The following is a 22,874-nucleotide window of genomic DNA, read 5'->3' on the forward strand; positions in this document are numbered from 1 at the left end:
ACCTGCTAGCTGATAGATTTAAACAGAAAAGCAATGCTTTAGACTTCCTGGTGACCCATGAATCAGGGCAAAAGACAGAACAGTCATTAGGACTAAAACATAAATCCAATTATGCTCACTAAGTTTAGAAAGCATCACACTGTTTGCTTTTGTCAGTGTTGACTTTGTTGAAGGCAATATAATACATATTCTAAGAGGCTAAAACATGTGTTCAAAATTCACACACTCACTGACAAAAAAATAAGACTATCCTTTACAGCAGACAATATTGAGCATGTACTGGAAAAGGGATACTCTACTCTAACAATTTGAAATCATTTTAAAATGTATATATTTATATATATTTACATTAAGCATTAGAATGATTCGGTTATTAAATGTTAATATGGAATTTTAAGAAGATAGGATATACACAGTTGTTAATCTAGAAGCACACGATTCATTGAAATGTGTAGAACATATTTAAAAAAAGAAAAGGAGACAGTAGGTAAAACAATGGAATGGTACACAATGGAGTTTTAATAATAAAAGCAATGTAATAACAGCAGACATGATTCATAACTAACATGCTATGCATTCTGAAAAAGACAGTTCAAATTGGTTATTTGAGGCATAATAAATTGAAACCAACTGTAGTATTAAAAATGTTTTCAACATGTGCATGCTTAAGACTGTCTTACAATGATGTTTATTTCCATCAGGTAGGATTTTTACTTTTGCTGTACTTCTGTATCCTTACCGACATATCACTTAAAGCAGACTACACAAAATGTTTACTTGTCTGCATGGGATGGCCCAATTACATCTTATACATAACATACTGGTTATGTTATCCAAGTAGGACCAACTTTAATTTTCTGGTGGTATGACTTTTGAAGATGTCATCCTCTATCTTGATGGTCATATTAGCCGAGATGAGTTAATATGGGAGTAGACGGCTTACATTCAATTGAGTAACTCATGTTATCTATAATAAGAAATACTAAATAATCCTCCGTGGGAAATGATCTAGAACTGAGTGTCGGCTTAGACAGTCGATTCAACACTGCACCAATTTGATTTCAATATGGTCTGCCTCCTTTTATAATAACTTAGACAAATTACATTGCAATGGAATGGAACGCTATCCAGCGAACTTCCCAATGGGTGAAATTACCTCAAGCATTTATATCCTTCTTTCTTATGTTATCTTGCTTAACAATGTGGCAGAGTTTTCTTTTAATTGGTTATTGTGTTCCCCACTTAAATGTGAAATTCTTTATGAACTAAAAGTGAACTATTTGCTAATTCAATCATGGGACCTTGGAGATAAATTCCTAATTCCCTAAGCACAGCTCTTAGGGATGGCTGTGTCTTCTACAAAGGTTTCTATTTATCTAAATGTGTTTACGCAGTAGCAGGTTTTTAAACATCAATAGTCATGAGTGGAGGCAGAGGGGGCTAATATCTGGCTAAACTTTAATTGCACAACCTAGTGACCTAGCCAACCAATTGGCTTCTAGGAAGTAAAGGGGAATCAGGAAAATTATTTAATTAACTCCAAGTGATACTAGATGAACGCTGGAAAAACACCATCAGAAATAAGAAGGTGGAGACATTTATGTCACAGGTCATTACAAAACATATTAGTAAATGAAGCTGTTGTAAACAAAGGAGGACGTGTGGTGAGCTGTGTCCCGACCTCCACTGCTGCTTACAGACTCACAGCAGTGTCCCTGTACATCGCCCAGAGACAATCACAAAATGGCAATTGGAAAGTTGAACTAAGTGGGCCCATCTTTATGCTTTGTTAGAAATACTGACCTTTCTGTAGAGGAGGCATATGGGGCACGTGTTCTTGGCTATGCTTGCCATGGCCTCTCTTGTGCCCACCCCTCCAAAACAGCTGCTGACTGTGACACAGAAAAAAGTAGACACTGCACCTTGCCGCACACATCAATTTGTTAAAGTACATTTCACTGAAAGCAGTGAAGTTTGTGTAAAGTGTTGAAGTTTAACTGGATAGATGTGCATATATATGTATTTCCAAATATATATTTGTACACATGTATACAAAGTTAGATTTAAACATTTGAAGCAAATATGTATATATGTGTGAGTATATTTTTCTCTGTGGCCCATGTGTGCCTAAATCAATCAATCAGATTTGTAAAGCGCGCTACTCACCCGCAAGGGTCTCAAGGCGCTAAATCTCACTTCTAAAGACACCATTGCGTGTCAAGCTTTATTCAAGGAGGAAGACAGATGCATTTAGCAGATTAAACGTGTGTGTGTGTTAATGTGACAGGAGGTGTCCCCTTGTAAATTGGGATGAGTGCCCTCAGCAATATGGGTAAATTACCAGCAGTCCCTTTCCATAGGTAGACTTCGAAGATCCCTTCCTTTTGCAGTGCTGATTCGCATCAGAAGAGGTAGACGAAGCTAAATGAGTGGTTATTGGTTTAAAGACCCGCTCTGACTGCATGATAACCTCGGATGTCAGGTTCATCCCAGTATGGAGAAATCTGCCCTTGACTGTTCAAATATAAACCCTTCGGAGTTACGAAATGTAAAATACGCATACCCACACATCTGGACATAAACAAAATAAAACAACATTCTGAAATGCGTTATTTCAACTGCATGGCGTTTTCTTTCTGGAAATAAACTACACTTAAGAACTTAAGACATATTTTATTATTAATTTACCAAAAAAGAACGACGGGGCTGATGTGCGCTCAAAAGGTTTAGTGGACAAGCATGAGCTGCTTCTAGTGAATAAACGATTAAGCAATGTTGTTGACAACTGCAGATTGTGAAACTGACCTCTGACTACTATTGACCAATGGTTTGATGTCAAAGCATCGGCTTTCCTGAAACCCACGTGACTACAGTTTCCCAAAGCTGATCCCTTCAGGGCAGGGTTTACAGAACAGTCTTCTCTAGCCAGATTCTGGGCAAAATGTTGTTTGAGAACAGCAATCTTATTCTCTTTTCAAAAACAGATATTTTAGTAGCGATCTTAGGTTCTTGTGCTTTAGTCAGTATAATGCTACTTTAGGTAGGTAGTGTACGATTATCTTAACATGCAACTAATACAGCTTTTCCTAATAGTCGTTTTGATTGTGGTTTCAGGGTGGAAAGCAGCAGGCACAATATATGTAACTGGCCACAATCTTACAAGGTTTTAGGTGGTCTTTTTTCATTGCAAAAATGCCTAGACACCTATCTGACTTGGCCGCTTTCCCATCCCTAGCGCTGGAATTTACACTGTGGAAAATGTACTGAATTATAACATTTCCCACTATATTATATGTCGTCTAGTAACATACATCTCCCTCAGATATTGATTATTTCAACCAGGAACTCTAAATCTGTGAATGCATTTTTTTTGCACACCTGGGTTTAAATGGGAAGAACAAAAAAAGTTTATGAATAAGGCACCGAAATCATGACATATATTCTCTAGGAAGTATGGTGCCGATTCACCAAACTCTTTGTAAACGAGCTTAACATCAGTTCTCAAACTCAGTAGTACATTTTGAGCACATTTCTGACTTTTTAGGGATTCACAAACAGTTAGTTTTTCAGCAAAGCGTATGACGATGCAATCGAAGACGTCCTGGCTAGTTCAAGGTGCAAAATGTGTCTTGCATTAATTTCAGGTGAAAAATTCTGCATGCATAATGATGTAGAACTATGTATTGGGACATGTAACTGTTTTTTTTTTCTCACCACAATTAAAATATTTGACTCTATGCTATGCACTCTAGAGATCCTGGTGGTTCTGCTGCATTTGAAACAATAGAAAGATAGATACATCCATGTCTTGTAGTTTATTTTCAGTCACTTCTAGGGAGGTATGTTCAAAATTCTGCACAAATTCCTAAACCTGTCACTGCAACAATTCAGTCCTACTGGCAGATTTTGTGCGTTTTTAAGTGCTCGTTTCAAAAGTAAAATTCAATCGATTCCGATTCTGTGACTCTTAACGGCAGGATGTGGATTTGCTCACCTAGTTGAAAAATCTGGAGGCGTAAAAACCTCAGTGATATTGGCCCAAAGTGAACCATCTATTACGGTCCTACACTGCCACCTAGTGGTTTCAATCACATGATAAACATGAAGGTTCACTGAAGGGTACTTTGCAAATTTCACTTAAACCCAAGATACAACCATAAGTGCGTAAGGATTAGTATGTAATATCACTATGGATTTTTTTTATATTGCAGGAGTGAATTTTGTTTCATAGTGAAGCTGCATCGATAGAAGCGTGTTTCACGGTTCAATAGACTACACCAGTGGCGGCTGGTGAACTTGGAAAGTGGGTGAACTTGGAAAGTGGTGAGGCGAAAGTACATGCCTTAGATCCAATTTAGTAGGCAAAGTGAACCATCTCAATGTCCTTGAAAGGGATTCACAGGAGTCTTCCTCCTAGAAACTTTGAAAACAGTCTGGAACATGAAATATTTCTTAACTGGTAAAACTTTTTTTTGCTCTAGCTGTGCAGCCATAGGCTAACCTTTTGAGCTGATAAACCAATATTTGCTCTAGCACTGCATCCGGGGGATGACGATTCGGTTGGTAAAACTCTCTGTCCCAGCAGAGCAAACCTAGGGTGTCTTTTAGAAGTTCACACAATTTATTTGAGGTTATTTCAATAGTAAAAGTGGACATTAAAGTCGTTTAGTGCACAAGTTGTGTTTGGTAGCTTAGTGGACTATATGCCTTATCCACTCAGCCTTATATCTTTCAAAGGTCAATTATCCTTAAAGAAGGTAACAAAAAACATGTCACCATTCAATCGGCTGAGAGGCCCAAGACTGTTATGAACTACAAATATATAGCAACTCATTTTACCAAGTAAGAGCACCTGGGCATCTTCCACCGTTTATATTTGTAGTAACTAGCTTGGAACAATTTTTATAGTGCATAATTTGCCATTCGCATGGCATCACTGCCCTTTCCTGTATGTGATTTGGAACAAGTACTCTAAAAGTAAGTAAACATGAGCTCAGATATGTATACAAATCTCAATGGAAGTCTATTTTTGAACATCTTATCCCAGCCTGAATGTTGCTTGTTAATATATTTTTAAATATTATTTAATTTAGGGCTTTTGGCAGAGCGTATAAACACCAAGGGGCTCATGGCACTGGCAAATCAGTGAATAGACTGCATGACAAAAGAAAAGTGTTTCCAGCTTCATGCCGAAAGAGAGGTGAGAAGGAATGGTACAGCGGTGGTATGTGAATAGGGAAGCTACGCCACTTCAGGAGAAATCTGCTTGGAAAGGGCACATCATTTTAGATTTTGTAAATATCTTGAATATAAATGCTCCTCGAAGACATGTAATCAAACTGTACTCATGTTTCTTGTCAGTGCAAAATAAGCCGCCTCTCCGTGTTCATTAGCAGACATGGAAGGAATTTGAAGCAGAGCTGAGCATTTGCCCAGAATCACACAATTTAGGCAAGGGGGGTGTGGGAAATAAAATAGGTGTCTTCCGATTTGAAAGTCAGCATTTATGGACATATGGTGACTGGTTTGAGGGAGAAAGAATGTTGTGAGTGAGACGCTGAAAGACACCTACAACCGTTATAGTGAACTTCATGCACTGGAGATCCGAGGCTTTTATCATATTCTCAGGCACGGCCAATAAGCGTCTCGTTTTGTTTACCTTTACTACTTGTTGGAACTCTACGGCTATGGCCTGTAATAGGTATCTCACTGCAGGGGCAGCTGGAAGTGGATCTGTTGAACTGCTGATCGGAAGTCAGGAGAGGGATGGGTCTGAACCTCCTTCACCCCGCTCTAACCTGTCTTCTGATAGGGTGCTTGAATAGCGGGCTGAAATGCCTCTCCGCCCAGCGGGCTACATTCTTCAGACATGCTGGTCTGGTTTGCGCATGCGCCGCAAGTCGGCTTGCGAATGTTTGAAGGGAGCTGAGATATAAAGCGCCCCTCAAACATGCGCAGTCCCCAGAACTCTGCTGATTGTACTTTCTTTTTTACTGCTGACCTGCGCACTTAGCCCTGACACTGCACAGACAACGGAAACGAAATCATGCAAGTGACAGGTTTGTCAGTTCGTCTGTTTTCATTTCTGCTGCTGGAGATCGATGCAAAAAGCTACTTCTTAATGTATTTCTGATTAAGTTAGTGGGGCTGCGCTCCAGCACCCTCTGTGGACCAGCCGCCCCTGGGCTACACAATTATTTTATCAGTATAATTCTAGTAACTCTGTGTTTGTTGACAACAAAGTTGCTTTTAATCTTTTTGGCAACCTGTGAAATTTGATGTATTAGTTAATGCACTTTCTTCTGTCCTCCTGCTGTGGCCCCTCTGTTTCATTTTGCAGTATGCTGGATGCCACAGAGCATACATACGCTTACAACCACTAGTTAAAAATAATTCTCAGCACCGACACTGTGACTCAGTCAACCTGTGAGGTTTGCCTGTGTAGCCATGCAGTCAAGCCGCATGCATACAAATACTGCTGTATTTCTTACCTAAGGTCTGCAAGTCTTAAAATATTATTGGCCAACATGGTCATATCTTCATGGTCATGACGTTTCAAAATGATGTAAAATACATAATTAACTTTAACTTATTCTGTAGTTGGACCTAGCATTCTGCCACCGGCACACACTTTAATTGAAAGGGACGCAGACGTGTAGGGCTCCCAAACACTGGATTGTAACTTAGAAGCGCCTTGTTAGTTTCCCATAAAGTGCCATTAAGCTTGGGGGTTGGGCTTATTTCATATAATGCTGGAGCAACCATAAATTTACTTCCAGCAAATCACATTTCCCTCCGGTAATTCGAAACAACGAGCTGAATGTGTAGCGGTACATACCGTAGGACTGCTGAAGTCAGGAGGTGTCGACATATCGCCAAACAAATCCAGCTGGTCAACGCCCTTTTTCAAAATAATCAAGATGTTTAGTGATTTGGCAGTGATGATTTCACCAAATTTGTGCATTTTGTTGAGATAAGAGTCTCTTATCGAACACCACCAATAATTTTGTGCACATTTAGGAAAATAACCTTGTGTGCTCTTTCAGACTGTGGTTTAGTATAGAGAACAAACTTATAAGTGGTAGGGTATAAAGGAGTCCGACAGATACACATAAAAGTAGTTCCACGCTGAGTGACTTTTTGTTGGAACAAGCTAGAGTGATGGTGTGTTAGTTTTTTCCACCCATGCTATGAAAAATAGGAACTAGCATTATTTGTGAGTTTTTACCTTCTTAATGTGTCAAAGAAATATGAAAATAACCTGGTGAAATTCATGAAGATGGAGGCGAGAAATGGCAGAATGAAGATGACACATCATTGCTTAGGAAGAGTTGGGTGTACTTGTTCTATCCAGATGGAAGGTAAGGCAGAATAGAGGGGAAAAAGGTGGTAGTGATGGAAAGTCTGAGAGATAACCATTTGTTCAATAGTTCTAAAATAATATGATAAAAATTTGTATTGAGCTAAGAAAAGAGTAGTGGAACATACCAGTTTTAGCTTGCCAACTTGATCATCCACAAAGACCAGAGCATCGCCGCCATTCTGAAACCAACAAGAAACATGGTTAAAAGTGTGTGTACAAGCCTGTGTGCGTCCTGGGTATAGGGGAAAGAAGAAATAATGATTTATATTACTGTGCTTTCAGACCAGCACAGAGTGCTAAATTTGTAAAATAAATAAGATATTTCTCAGAATACCACAACAGCTTGCACCATCCATTGTTCATGGCAGTTCTTATAAATGTCAATAAACGATGCTACCTGCAAACCATCACAGTTCCACAAAGGTCAGGATTTGGACTTTTCAAGTCACTCAAAGCTGAAAGAATATCAATCAATCAATCAATCAGAGGTTTTATAAAGCACGCTACTCACCGGTGAGGGTTTCAGGGCGCTAGGGAGGGGGGTGCAGCTCCAGTTCAATTGAAGAGCCAGGTCTTTAAGTTCTTCCTGAAGGTGTGGAGGGTTGGGGAGCGTCTGATGTTCCCTGGGAGCTCGTTCCAGGCTTTGGCTGCGACATAGGAGAACGCTCTTCCTCCTGCTCTGGTTCTGTGGATGAGGAGGGTCTCTGCGAGGGCGAGGTCTGCGGAGCGAAGGTTCCTCTTGGGTACGTGGAAGGAGACTCTCGTTGAGGTATTTGCGTCCGATGTTATAGAGGGATTTGTAGGTGTGGGTGAGCAGTTTGAAGGTAACTCTTCTCAACAGGGAGCCAGTGGAGGGTAAGTGTTGATTCATGTGTTTGTGCCGTGGGGTTCCATGGACGAGTCTAGGATGCGACGTTCTGGATAGTCTGTAGGCTGTGTAGGAGAGTTCTGTTGATGCTGGCGTAGAGGGCGTTGCCGTAGTCCAGCCTTCTGGCTAGGAGTGCGTGGATGACGGTTTTTCTGCATTCTGGAGGTATCCATGAGGTGGATCCGAAGGCAGTTGCAGCTGGTGGAGGCGATGGAGTTGATCTGGCGGGTCATGGTGAGGAAGCAGTCGAGGATGACGCCAAGGTTCTGTGCATGGTCTGTTGGGGTTGGCGGACTCCCTAGGGCCTTAGGGCCACCAGGTGTTGTCCCAGGCAAAGGTGGAGGGTCCGGGGGTGAGGACCTCGGTCTTCTCTGAGTTGAGCTTCAGACAGCTGCTCTTCATTCAGGCGGCTACGTCTCTTATTCCTTCCTTGAAACTGTGTCTGGTGTCTTTGGGGTTCTTCGTGAGGGAGAGGATGAGCTGGGTGTCGTCGGCATAAGATATTATGATGAGCCTCTGTTGCCTGACTATAGCAGCAAGGGGGGGCTTGTAGATGTTGAAGAGCGTGGGGTTGAGCAATGATCCTTGGGGGACTCCGCAGTTGATCTGTGTGGGCGCAGAGAGGAAAGGAGTGTATCTGATCCTCTGGGTTCTGCCGCAGAGAAAGGATCGGATCCAGGAGAGGGCGGTTCCTCGTATTCCTCTGTTGTGGAGTCTGGCTGAGAGGTTGCGATGTGAGATGGTATTGAATGCTGCGGAGAGGTCTAGTTGGATGAGGGCTGTGGAGTGCCCCTGGTCTAGTAGCATGCGGATGTAGTCGGTGGCAGCGAGGAGGGCTGTCTCAGTGCTGTGGTTGCTGCGGAATCCGGACTGGGAGGCGTCTAGTATGGCGTTTTCTTCGATGAAGGCGGTCAGATTGGTGTTTATGAGTCTCACTGTGACTTTGGCAGCGAAGGGAAGGAGAAAGATGGGCCGGTAGTTTTTGAGGTCTGTCGGTTCGGCCGTGGGCTTCTTGAGGAGAGGTTTGACCTCCGCCTGCTTCCAGTCGTCAGGGAAGAAGCCGATTTCGAAGGAGGCGTTGATGGTGGGTCCTAGTTCGGGGGCAATGGCGGCTGCCCTGTGGTAGAAGTGCGGTGGGCACGGGTCCGTGGGGGCTCCTGAGTGGGTGCTCTTTATGGTCACGGTGGTGTGTTCGACAGTGGCAGGATTCCAGGTGGTGATGATCGGCTCTTTGTCGGTGGTGGTGGGACGTGGGGTGGTGTCTGGCGTCTGTTCGCTGAAGTTTTCGTAGAGGGCCTTGATTTTTAGATGGAAGTAGGAGCTGAGCTTGGTGCAGAGTTCCTTGGGACGGTGTGATGTCCGTGAATTAATGTATGACATTGATGAGTTCTTTAACGTTGGTTGCATTGGTGTGGATTTTGTTCCTGATGAACGAACGCTTGGTGTCTTTTAAACGCTTCTGGTTCTGCTTCAGGGCGTTCCGGTAGCTTTTCAGGTCTTACGTGGTTTTCCGGTTTCGCCAGGTTTTCCAGAGGCATCTGCAGGAGCGCCTGGCTGCTTGGAGATCGGTGGTGAACCAAGCTGCTTTCAGGGAGCGTTGTTTGCCGGGGTGGCGGAGGGGTGCGAGCTTGTCAATGCAGCTGGAGAACCAGCGGTGAAGTTCTTGGGCTGCAGGTATGGTACCATTGTAATATTTTTTAATGTATATTGAATTGTTGAAGCAATTGCTTATGTACTCTGTTTAAAATTAGTCAGACAATGCCACCATGTGGTAGAATGCCATAAAAATGTGCAGGTGCTACAAATAAGTGCTGGTTTCGAGCCCCTTTACACACAGGCTCAAATTAAGACCTCCAAACCACTACAGCCCCAAAATTGAGGTTAAAGTGAATGAGAGGGTGCATGAGTAGTCACTGAATGTGCCCTATCTAAATATAATCCTAATCACAATAAACAGACGTGACGAAGTAAGGATAGTTCTAAATGTCTATCTTAAAAGGTAGTAACCATATATGGTGGTCCTGGGTGTCTGTGTTGTCTCAAGGAGGTCGATGCTCAGAAGTTACAAAAAGTTGGAAGGTAAGAGCTCACACCACCCTTGGTGTCATGCTTCATCATCAGACCACCACATTTGTCAGAAACGTTTCTAGAGACGAATGGACTCCCTGTGTTAGCAGAAGGTTCTTAAAGGATGGGGGTACCGGATCAAGAGTGTAAGTTTACAAATCCTGGGCTCCATTCCAAGGTATTTCCTTTATTGCAGGAGGGCCAACAAGATGATTAATTGGAGAGAATGCTCAGGAGAGCTTATTACTTTTGCATCCAATAGGTCGACATATTTCAGCCAATCACACAGCGTCAAAATGTCTGGGACTTCCTTTTTCACTGAATAGTTATAATTGCAAAAAACTCAGAGCACAATGCTCCCTGGACCGGCAACATATGATAATTTAATACATTCTCAATATTGCCACGTGCTCACTACTGACACGACATACTGGATTGGAGTTGCACTGCAGTACAAGAATGATCAAATGCCCAATGTGATATGCCTATAGTTTTAATCATTACTTCTCGCACCGCTAAAAGCCCTCTGCTGACCTACACTGGATTCAGATACAAACATTGGCGACAAAAAAATGTGTGAGGGCTAAGAATGAAAGACTTGATCAGATTTGAAACCATTGTTTACATCTGTCAATCAATCATAATGTAGCTGTTTGATAGCATCATCTTTGTCTTCCAGCTCAGGAAGTTACAAGAGGAGGGCGAGGGGGTAAAGACGCGCAGTAAAATACAAATAAATACAATTGGGAAAAAAACAATATAAAATTCTGCTTCGCTGTGCTGTTATGCAGACTGCATTTTTTTTATATTTTCATTTGGATAAAGTCGGACTAGAACGCATTAAATTACTGAGGTTCTAATCAAACCCTTGCATAACAGTTTATGGCTCTAAAGCGACATTTAAAAAAAAATTTAAAAAAAGGAGAGAGAAGTTAGGACTTACCTCCACGGGCTTGTCACCGTCTTCATTCTATTAAAAAATTATTTAAAAATCATGAATAACTGTCGGTTGAGATGTTTTCACATTAATCTGTCTGATTTATTACATGGTAATATGACTCGTGTTTCCCCTGCAGCTTTTTACTCACTTTGGCGTTCTAGTTGGTTATTTATTTATTTATTTATTTATTTATTTATTTAGAAAGTTTTATATCCACTTGGCTGCTATGATTCTTCTGGCTCTTCAATGTAATTTCCATTGAAATCAATGGAAACTCCATGACGAGTTACCCTTGTCATTAGCGGCGAAGAGGTTAAAGCGCGAACAAGATCTTTGCAGATATCAGAGCGCTTTACAAAGCAGGGAATACCACCGTGGGAGTGAAACTCAGGTCATTAGGGAGTAAAGTAAAACAGGTACATCAATAATGCAGGTATTACAGATAGATGTGTGCATAGATAGTCAGGTAAGGCAATAATACAGGTAAAACACAGTCGTAGGGAACGTGCAGAATAATACAGATTGGTGCAGAGTCTTTACGGATAACGTTAATAGGTCAAGTGTATTTGGCATGAGAATAGCTTTTACTTCTTTCTTAAAAAGTGTGATGTAGGAGATGAGCCTGGTTTCGGGAGGGAGTGAGTTCCAGATCCTGGGTGCCATTCCTGAGAAAGAGCGTTTGCAGCTTACAAATGAACAAAGTATATGAGGTAGCAGACAGTGCATAATAGGGATAAAAGTGAGATGGGTGCAGCTTACAAATTATACAGTATGCAAATAAGAATGTACTACTATAGATATACTGGAGTAGAATATTAAAGATATACCGGAACCAATATAGGTGCAAACATAAGGCTACAGTAGGCACATATGACTCTAGTGAGCAACCGGTGAAATATGAGGTTGCGATCTGTGCACTACCGGTGGGGAAAAAGTGAAAATGGGTGCAGGTTACACAAAATGTATAAAATACCATGAGAAATATAATACTGCAATAAAAGGCAGACACTTAATCACACGAAGATTTAGCTACAGAGCTATGTACAGTCTGTGGTGGATGGGATTGGTATAAAAAGGCCAGTTCTTAGGTTATGTTCAGATGGCCGCCCGAGTAGCACATGCAGAATCAAGCGTCCTTTGTAGTAGTCCTTTGTCTGTTGTTGAAGACTTTTAGAGAGTTAGGTTTCCCTTTCTACTCTAGGGCAGGTCGGGTTAGTCCATCATCTGTGTTAGTTGGTGGGGAGGAGAAGGTACAGCTCCAGTGTTGCAAGGAGGAGAGGAGCGCGTCTTATCTCTATTTTGGTGACCCCTGAGCTCATTGGTATGTAGCCTCATGGTCATCTGGTGGGCAGTGGAGGTGATTTATGGCTCTTCTTTATGGCCCCCTCCATTTTAGTTAGTGGAGAGTGCAGGGACCGCTTTGTCCACAGAAACAATTCTGCATGCCCGTACCACTGTGGTAGTACATTCAGAGCAATCACAGAGGTTATTTGCGTGCATAAAACTTCAGGAGCCTCATGAACATTTGCTCACCATGCTGCAATTGTGTTAATCAGGACAGGCGATTCACCAACTCGCCTGTGCAGACGCGGCATTTGGGAACTTATACTTGTATGTCAATTATTGGGGAGGGGGGGGGGGGTGGCGGCAGGGCACCCGACTGAGAGACACGGTGTTAGCAATGATCCACGATCTCACCGACAGTCTCACGGGGGTAGGGTTGCCCTCTCACCTGCACTCGTTCAGACCGCTCTCCCCCCCATCTGCAAAGTTACATACCAGATCGCGGCTCCACAAAATCTCAGGGAGTGGAGTGGGGGGGGGGACGCAGAGCTCAGCTTGTAGAGTGGGGGGGACACAGAGCTCACCTTGGCCACAGTGCGCTTGCTTTCACTGGAGTCACCGAGTTGTGTAGATTCCGTCCCGGAGCCCTGGAGCCCCGGTGCAGCAGTCAGGCAGGAGCTCAGCGAGCAGGACAGGCCGTGGGGCACAGGGGGTCTCAGCGGTGATTGCAGCTCACCTTGGCAACAGGGCGCTTGCTTCCACTGGTGTCGCCGCGTTGTGCAGAATCCGACCCGGAGCCCTGGGGCCCTGGAGCAGCACTCAGGCAGGAGCTTAGCGAGCAGGACAGCACAGCTCCCAACGGGGCACCGGGGGTCTCGGCGGTGATTGTAGGCAAACAGGAACACTCCGCAGTGGGGTTCCCGTCATCCGTCCGGCGCCAGCATTGATCCCGGTCAGGCTCCAATTCCACGATGACCGGCGCCAGCGGTGGTAATTGCAGGCGGGTCCGGCACCATTTCCCCGATGACCGGTGCTAGCGGTGGTGATTGCCGGCGGGTCAGATACCTCTGGTGCACAGCCAGAGCTCGTCGCGCAGGCAGCCACTGGCTCACAATCAGCCACAACGTGCACCGGTCGTGCGCTGCGGGCTCCAGGCAATAGACATCCGTGTCGTGCTCTGCAAACTGGCCAGGGGGAGCCCAGGGACCGAGGAGGAAGGTATGGGTGGCTCTTCTTCTCCTGCGAGGCTCAGCTTCCAGGCAAGTCGGGGATCCTCAGCAGCTTTCGTCCACCGCCAGGCCGGTGAGGAAGTTACTGTTACTTCAAATCCAATTACTTGTTCCAGTTACTCTTGTGTTGCTTAGCACAAAACGCGGGCCGGGTGCTAACGGGGATAAAAAGCGAAATTGGGATTCCCCAGCACTTGGAGCTCCCACCGGGAGCTCCTACCCGGCGGCCATCTTGCCAGTTAAAACTTTAATTTGTCCCAATACTGCTTACGACTAATGCACCCTGGCAATATGCAGCATATTAACGAGAAAATAGAACTCTGAGTGCAATGCATGACATATAAAGCGTACAAGGGCAGGACCACCACGAAAACACGGCAGACTCGGGCAGGAAAATAAAACAATGACGCTCGTGAGTGGAGAAACTAATATTCCGACACGTCATGGTTCACTGTAGCTTTGTTGCTGTATCTTTGTTTTTTGCTTTTTAGGAAACCAACTCCTTCTTTGGGATTTGTTTACTAAAAGCACCAAACATTTGAAAGCTGGGGGCAACAAACATTGCTCCCACTCAGCCAAGGTCAGTGTGCTATCAAAGGAGCTGGTCGGAGGAGACGCCCAACATAGTCTTAAACGAAACTAAAAATAATTTGCTCCAGATCACACGTTTGGGTGTTTTGGCGAAGCTTCAACTGAGCATAACTGTTCTGCGTTCGCAGCCTGTAACGTAATGAGTAGATAGCATCTCCACTCATGTGTAATAAGGGCATGTGTTAAAAATATCTTTCCACTTAATGTAATTTGAATTATTACTGCCATTTATTTGTAGGACATGGGGTGAAACTTATAACTAAAAGAGCAGGGACTCTAAACATTTCTCACCAACCCTAACAATCCATTGAGTGTTGAAAGATCGCCATCTGCAGGCCACAAAAGGGATAATCTGGCTTTTTATTCAAACAGATCCTTCCTTACACAGGATGTTTGCTTGATTTGATTGTTCTTTTTAGTTTACTTCATTTTGTCAATATCGTGTTTTTATAGACTCCCAATAATCACTACTATTTTGTGAGGTAAAAGTCTGCTTCTTTATTTTTACTGCTGATAATTCCAGCTAAAATGTTTATTGACATTCCCAGTTGCCGCCCGAGGCACACACATGCACGCTCAATTGGTCTACTTAAGTGCAAAGAGATTTTCTACACGGTCTCATTACATGTATTTGTCCTCTCCACGTGTTTTTTGCAGTTCCTTACCGTTCTTAGCGGTCCCTGTCGCCAAAGGTCGGTTCTCAATCACAAAGGATGATAAAGAGGCTAGAAGGGACTCCGTGGGGCTGCAGGTGAACAGAGGTGTGTGCAAGCGTCACTATTAGACCTGGTTCGAGGCGGACTCTAAGTGTGTGGACAAATGAACCCAAGGGGTTTGAAATTTGATTGCTCTTTGTATAGATACAAGTCACATACCCAGGCGTGAAGCTTCTAGCTCCCACTTCTAAGAGCTATTTAGGTCATGTCGTAAGTCTAATGAAAAAAACAAAGATACCAGGAGCCCTTTTACAAATAGTGCCCTGGAGGAGCAAAGGACATGTGCGCCCATTTTGTGCACCGCTGGGGCACTTTGGTATTAAAGAAAGTGCATCAGACGCTTGTGTGGCCCCTTCTCTAATACAGATGGCGCTGGCGCACTGCTAGCACTTACTCAAGTGGGCGTTCCCTCATTTGCATGGGGTGTGGCAACATGCAAATGAGGAAATTTCTTTGTCTCTGAGCCCAGGCCATATTGCGGGTCAAAGGCAAAGAAGCTGTCAGGAGGTGCACTGAGAATGAGCTACAAAAAGGTAGTGCATGGTCAGTGCACCCCCTGATGCAAGCCCTCTAGAGGGGACAAAGGGGTCACTATGGACACCCCAGACATACCCTGCAGGCATGTGTAGCATTTACTGCACCAAACTGTAATGGGAAATCTCTCCGCTGGTAAACGTACAGATGGGTTGCAGGCTGTGTAATGAAACATGGAGTGGCTTTGAAGCAGCCGCTCAGACTTGAATGCTCTGCCCCCAGGGCAGCACAAGTTTGCGGTTTGCCTGTGGGCAGGCATTTACAGTAATATGGTAGACTTTCCCTGTTTGTGCATGTTGCAACTATTTAAAAGTGCACTTTGGCGCAAACCGGGAAAGTGTGCCGTATATGTAATACTGCTCAAGATTTGTTTCAGTGGGCACGCCGAGTCACAAAAGATATATCTACCCCACATACAGACAATCAACATCCAAACCCCCATTCCACTCTAGCTCATACCTAACAGAGTTTTAAACCAAAAGGCAGATAAAGTATTGACCGCAGTGAGAGTGGAGGGCTCAGAGTCAGTCCTGGCAATTCTTAAGAAAAGCCAACAAAGGGTTGGTCTCCACAGGGCCACCTAGAATCCAGCCTTGTCTTCTGCTAGATCCCCAGCCAGTTACTTTCCCCGGCGTCATCCTGCACTATCAGTATTGTGATTACGTCACAGCCTCCTGAGACCAAAACTTTCATGTCTGAGGCCTTTTGCAGTTCACCTGAACCCATGCTGACAACACTCAATAACACGCTTTCAATAGTGTGATTCAAATGAAAATGAGAGCTTTGTATGGAGTTCTTAGATTATCTTTTTTAACAAGGAGTGCCATTTTTTTGGATACCGGAATACTCCACAAGTAACCTTTTCCAAGTAATGTAAGCCATGAATGAAGAAAATAAACTCACAAAAGCCAGCTTTTGAGGAGCCACACAAAAGCAACTATCTAAATATATTGCCTGTGAGAAGACATATTACTTCAAATGATGACACCTATTACCTTTCTAATGACATCACACATTAGATAAGTGCTGATCTCAGCATCGCCTTCACCACACTTAACCATCGGCTAGCTACATACATGAAGTTCGAACGGGCTTGACTCGCTATCATTCGATTACGGACCCCTGAAAACTATTGCAAGCAGAAGAGCTACACAATTAACCAAGATTTATTTGGCAGTTCAAATCTTTGGTGAATACCAACTGGGCTGCAGTCCAAGTAGCAGTATGAAACTGGAACCATGTGAGTTGCAAAGTCCACCATTTGCATACTGGAAAAAGGGAACATATGCCTTCTCACCTTGACTGCACCTCTGCCGAGGTCCATCAACTAATGCCACTACTCTGACACGTTGACCCTAAGTACGGAATTTGGAATCCTTACTAAATAAATGCAGCAATAAAGGGGATTCTATATTACCTGCTTTAGGCAGAAAAATGCGAGGAAGTATGAAGAACACAAGGTCCAGAAAAGGCTAATGGAAAACTCGGAATGCATTAATTCTTAAGCAAGCGGGAATCAAGTACCACCTCTACGCTGATGACACTCAACTTTATCATAAGATTCAATCCCGCTCTGACGTGCTACACCTCAATGACGCCTTGACTAAGATTCAATCCTGATTCCACTACAACCACCTTAAACTTAACCCCTAAAAAAACAGAAATTATTATTTTTTTTCCCTAAAAACAGCTCGCTCCCCATCCAATCATGGATTTCGGACCTTACAGCTCTCAACTGCTTTCTCACCATCTCCAGATCTGTTAAATCTCTTTGAATAAATATTGACCAGAACCTTTCTCTCATCTCCCACATGAAAAAGTCAGCCAAAAGCGCTCTCTTCACTCTACATCACCTCAAGAAATTAAAACCCTTCATTCCTGCTAAGGATTTTAAATCAGTTGTCCAATCACTGGTCCTGTCGAAAATAGACTATGGTAACACCATTCTCTCTGGAACACCTAAAGTTCACCTAGCCCCAATCAAATCTGTTCTTAACCTGGCTGCTAGGCTCATTACCGACCATAAACGGTTCAATCACATCTCCCCTGCCCTTAAAGCACTCAATTGGCTTCCCATTGAAGGCAGTTCTACCTACAAGACTGCCTGCATTACACACGAAGCCCTGCATCAACACTCCCCGCTATACCTCGCAGATAAACTCTACAAAGCGGGCTGCTCGCGAACACTGAGGAGCTCAAACACTCTTGTTCTTGTCCCTCCTATGTTAAACAAGAAATCCACCCAATCACACTCCTTCTCTGGAAATTCGCCTACCATCTGGAATGCACCTCCTGCTTCAGCTTCAAAAAAGACCTCAAACTTCACTTTCTCAACAAATTCTGGGGTTCTTAACCCCTTGTCAGTGCTCCCAACCCAACCCAGTTTCGTACTGTTTAGGGTCCCCCCTTCTGTTCTTCCTACTCCCTGTCTCCCCTCCTTTTCTTCTTCCTCTCTTCCACTAATCCCTCTCATAGGGCCTGCCGGACATACTTGGTATTTCCTTCCCCACCCCCACAGCCTCACACCATTCCTGCATTCTACCCCCCTCTTCTCCATCCCCCCTTTCTTTTCCACGCTAAACTCTCCTCTCCTTACTTGCTGTTGTCTATTGCAACTTGTGTAACCAGACCATGTAAATTGAGCTGTTATCTATTGTTTTAATGGGTTTTGAATGCTATCTCATTGTATTTTGCTATATTGTAAGTCCTACTCATTAAACCCTTGTAAAGCACTCTGTTACCCTTGGGTCCAGCCAGCGCTATATAAAACCTTTTAAATAAATAAAAATAGATACCACTAAATGGGTAGGAAGGATAATAGTAGAATTTAGGTTAAAAATGCATGGTGTTTTATAATAATAATCCATGGAATTGTGCTACTGGATTTGGGCTTGTGGTTGCAGCTTATATTTTCTTGTTTTCAAAAACTATTGCCAATGGAAGTATGCAATGATTTAAAATAATTAAAAAAATACATTGAAAAAGATATATACAAACTATTTTAAAATATTGACACTCCTACAGTGATAATACAAAAAATTAAAATTGGATTATAAATTAAGAAAATTATTTTGATCTGCTAACGTTTGGGGCAGCCTCCCATGTGACAGGGATAGAAACCCAACACTACAAAGATTTAACTTAACATTTCTTGTATAGAAGCTGACCTACGGAGGATGTGAAGGTACTTCAAGAGCGGATGTCCAAGTTTCTATAAATTTACACTTATACATCCCAAATGCTGACAATCCGCTATATGGACTTGCCTTTTTCTTGTCCTCATCCTCCTTCTTCTTTATGTTGTAGATGACTTGGAAAAGGTCCTTGAGATCAACCACAAGAGGCTCAGCCTAAAACATTAAACACATTTTTTTATAATCGTTATTTTGAAAAAACACCTCCAGAGGTATGCAATAAAACATCTCATCCTGATAAGGGATGATTTATCTTTCTTTAATCGCCTGCGAATTAGAAATAAAGACATTGTAATGTAATTCCCATTAAATAATTAAGGGGTAGTTTATTCAGATTGATCAGACGCAGTGCTTTATGACCACATTATATCCAAAATCCATCATATATACGGAGGAAATTAAATTTGCAAACTGATATATATTCATAAGCAGCGCGAGTTTATTGTTAACAGGGGCTATATATGGTAGGTACCTCATAAATAACAGTATACACATACGTTATTTATCAGGTGTGATAAACATCAGCCATAATAAGTTGTTAGATACACCAAATCTGCATGGTATGGGAAGTACTGTACTTTTCCCCTTAATAAATGTCGGCTGGTTTAGCAAAGGTTATGGTATTAATGCACTTCATATTCACCGGATGGGTCAAATACCACCAAATTTGTATTTGCAGGGTTTACGCTGGGGTCAGGAAACAGCAAACCACTCCTAATCAGGGCTTTAACGTGGTTGTTAGCTTTATATGATATAGTAGTATTTGTCTCTTTTGTGCCTGTGCCTACTAGCTTTTAAATAACATAAGAAGAAATTTAAGGACTACTGAGGGTACACTACAAATACTAACAAGACGCACGGTAGTCTTAATGCACATGGACGATCTATTCAAAAGTACTTACAAAGCTTTATATACTCACATCTAAAAGTGAATGTTCTGTCATGGCAATGACTAATAACATAATACATTAATATTATTTTCTGAATACTAATAACCACCTTCAGAAACTATTTTCTTAAATATTGATGTCTAATAGGAACCTTCGTTTAACTTCAATGACAAGAAGGCTGAGCTAAAGGAATGTAGAGGGAACAGATTTAACAAGCATTGGCAAAACCAATAGGTTTCGCCTATGAGAGATCTGTTGGCTTTGTCAATATTTGTAAGACATGTTCCACAGCAGCACATCATAAAAACAATGAAATGCAGCTTTTATGTAAATAACCCTTTCTGGTGGCCCTCCAACTGTTGTTTCTTGCTGTTCATTAGAATCTGAATGTTCTGTAATTAGGGAATGTGTTCACTTTGAAGGACTCAACGCAATCTTGACATTTTACTTGTGTAGCTAGAAATGTGTGACAAATAGCACAACAAACTGCTATTACATACTGTTTTTTTCACCATACACAACACATTATTGTTCAGAAATACTATGACGTGAATTCTTCAAAGCCCACTTGATTTTAGAGGACTGAAACCAGTAGCCAGCATTTGAACGTACAGCACCAATGTAAGAGCCAAATCGATAACGAGATAAACATTTCTATTGTGGTAATATGCCAGATCGCTCCCTTGATGGACGCATATTTATTTATTTATTTAGTATTTTGTAGAGCGCGCAGCTACCTCCGACGGAGGTGTCCCGGCGCTGAAGACCTTATCTCAGAAGAGAAGAGGGGGAAAGGAGGAAAGGGGGGGAGTTTAGATCTGGGAGAAGAACCAGGTCTTTAATTTTTTTCGGAAAAGGGGTTCTGAGGTGGTGAATCTTAACTCTGTAGGTAGCTGGTTCCAGAGTTTAGAGGTGACAACGGCAAAAGCCCTTCCACCCGTACGTGTAAGACGAAACCGGGGGGTTATGATTAAGCGTAGATGATTGGATCTGAGGTTACGCTGTGACTGAGAGAACCTCAGTCTGCGCCGGAGGTATGCAGGGCCACGGTCATTAAGGGCTCTGAAAGCCAGGGTCAGGGCAGGGCATACAATATTACATTGCAAAATGCACCCATTGGCACTAAACATATAGGTATGCTAGAGTCGAGCAAGTATTTCTATGATATTTCTTCCTTTATCACTAGTGTACCTTTTATATACTAGCGGAACTACCCTTAGCCCTAATAGTTTTAGGATGCTTACCTTTTCACCGTCATTCACCCATCATTTAATAACAGTGTTGGGAATTAATATGCAGCGAGTGGGTTCTGACGTCATGTAATTTATTTTGAAAGTTTTACAGAGCGCGTACATTTGCCCATCCACAAGAACCTTTACAATAGCTAAGTGAAAACGTGAAGTTGCCTTGCAGATCTCGGACCTGCTAAGAGGTACGAATTCAGAAACTTTACTGAGCACCAGTATTAAAGTTAGACACACACTCCTTAGCCACACATTAAAAAGCCCCATCCAAACTGCACTACTTTCAAACACAGACAGTCTCACTGTGTCAACGTTCTTTGAAAAGTGTGGCATCAGTCTTTTCCATGTTCCTAATTTTGAAAGAAGCTGCTGCCTGAGCCATAGCGTACAGGTGGTGGAAACAACAATAATAATCTTAAGGTCCTCCACCAAATGACCTCAATCAGAGCACGAGCAGCGGTGAGACACTAATTAAAAAGAATCAATCTGTGCTTGGTCCATGCACCAGAGAAGAAACAGGAAGTGCAGCCCAGCCTATGTTGTCCAATTAGGAGGCAGCAATAAAGAGTGACACTGAAGCTAACTAATAGTAAGCAAAGACACAGCTTCAAGTCCTTTTTTGGAAATAAATAGTGTCTCGTAAGCAAGAGTGCCTGCTGCTCACATAGGCTCCACCCTAGAGAGGATAGGCAATTTTGCCTTCATGAATCTATGTCTGAGCCTTCCAGCAAAAATACATGCACGGTATGATAAAGAAAAGATGGTTGAATGCTGTGCTCAGGTGCATCATGAGATAGGTGAACCAAAAGTATTTCAGAGACGTGCGGAGTCAAGTATTTCGAAAATAAAGTTGATTAACTGCCTAGTTAAAGATGTTAATGCGGTATTGCTGCACCACTCTGTTAGAATGAATAACTCAGAGGAAAATCCAGAAGTGAAGAAGTGTGTCCTCCAAAAGGTACTGTAGCCTTTCAAATAAGATGATTTATATGGATAAAAAACATAATTAATCAGCAGTTCAAGTTGATAAGAACAATATCCATAGAACATCAATTTATTGGGTGGTTTTCCAAGCTCTGCCTCTACGTGCGTTTCAGCAGCTCACACTGCCTTCCTCAGGAGTTCCACCTACAATAAATTATATTCTACCGATCGATGTGTGATGCTGGAAAAATGATGGGGACTATGATTAGTGAAAATGATTAATGAGATAGTCAGAGCCTTGTCCTACAAATCTTTATATTAATCATAAAGGGTCCAAGTTGAAGTGGAGATAATACACAACGAGATCTAATAATGGTTCAGAATGATAAGAATCCAATGCTTAAACGCTCAAAATAAGACTAGACTATCCTGATGTCATCAAAGTTCTGTCGTCATTAGTTGTTCTGAGCTATCTACGACAAAGCTGTGAGGACGAGCTGCTTATCCTGAGTATTCATAAGACTCCTGCTGGAATCGATAAAGAACTATAGAAAGCAGACAACTCAACACAATGTACCGATATGTACCGTAATCACCTTTCAAAAAAAGCGGAATATAAATCATCATATTTGAAAGGCTGAATAATTGACTGAAGTAATTGCTCATGTCAATTGTTACCTGGAGATGTATAATTATTATACAACTCTTTTAGAATTACTGGCATGTATAAGAAGGAATATGCTACTTACCAGTATGCATCTGTTCTTGGCATAGAGGGCTGCAGAGTGGTACATTATGAATAGATCGCCATCTGGTGTTGGGCTCGGATGATTGCACTTTGTTTTTCTCTTGGAGAGTCTTTTGTATCTTGGTGACTCCTCCCTTAGTTGGTAGTGCGCATGGGCATCGGCTCCATCCTTAGATTGTTTTGCCATAGTAGGGTTAGATGGAGTAGTATAGTAGAATACAGATAAGAGTGCCCATGTAAGTGTATCTAAATAAGATAGTGTTGGAACAGACACAGGTTTCC

General features: G+C 42.5%; 1 protein-coding gene across 6 annotated transcripts in view; it reads right to left on the bottom strand.

The window, feature by feature from the left end:
• Positions 1 to 22,874, bottom strand: part of DAB2 (DAB adaptor protein 2) — a 293,826-nt gene that overhangs the window by 61,564 nt on the left and 209,388 nt on the right. For 2 of the 6 annotated variants that reach the window (XM_086960570.1, XM_086960569.1), the window contains exons 6-9: positions 18,859 to 18,942; positions 11,242 to 11,268; positions 7,489 to 7,542; positions 6,839 to 6,901 (exon numbers count right to left, since the gene is read on the bottom strand). In XM_086960570.1, the coding sequence (XP_086816696.1) occupies positions 6,839 to 6,901; positions 7,489 to 7,542; positions 11,242 to 11,268; positions 18,859 to 18,942 (228 nt within the window). The remainder of the gene's footprint in view (positions 1 to 6,838; positions 6,902 to 7,488; positions 7,543 to 11,241; positions 11,269 to 18,858; positions 18,943 to 22,874) is intronic. The other 4 variants (XM_086960573.1, XM_086960574.1, XM_086960572.1 and 1 more) reach the window with 3 other exon arrangements.

The sequence above is a fragment of the Lissotriton vulgaris genome, chromosome 3_1 (assembly GCF_964263255.1).
Source record: "Lissotriton vulgaris chromosome 3_1, aLisVul1.2, whole genome shotgun sequence".
In the NCBI taxonomy this organism is placed as follows: domain Eukaryota; kingdom Metazoa; phylum Chordata; class Amphibia; order Caudata; family Salamandridae; genus Lissotriton; species Lissotriton vulgaris.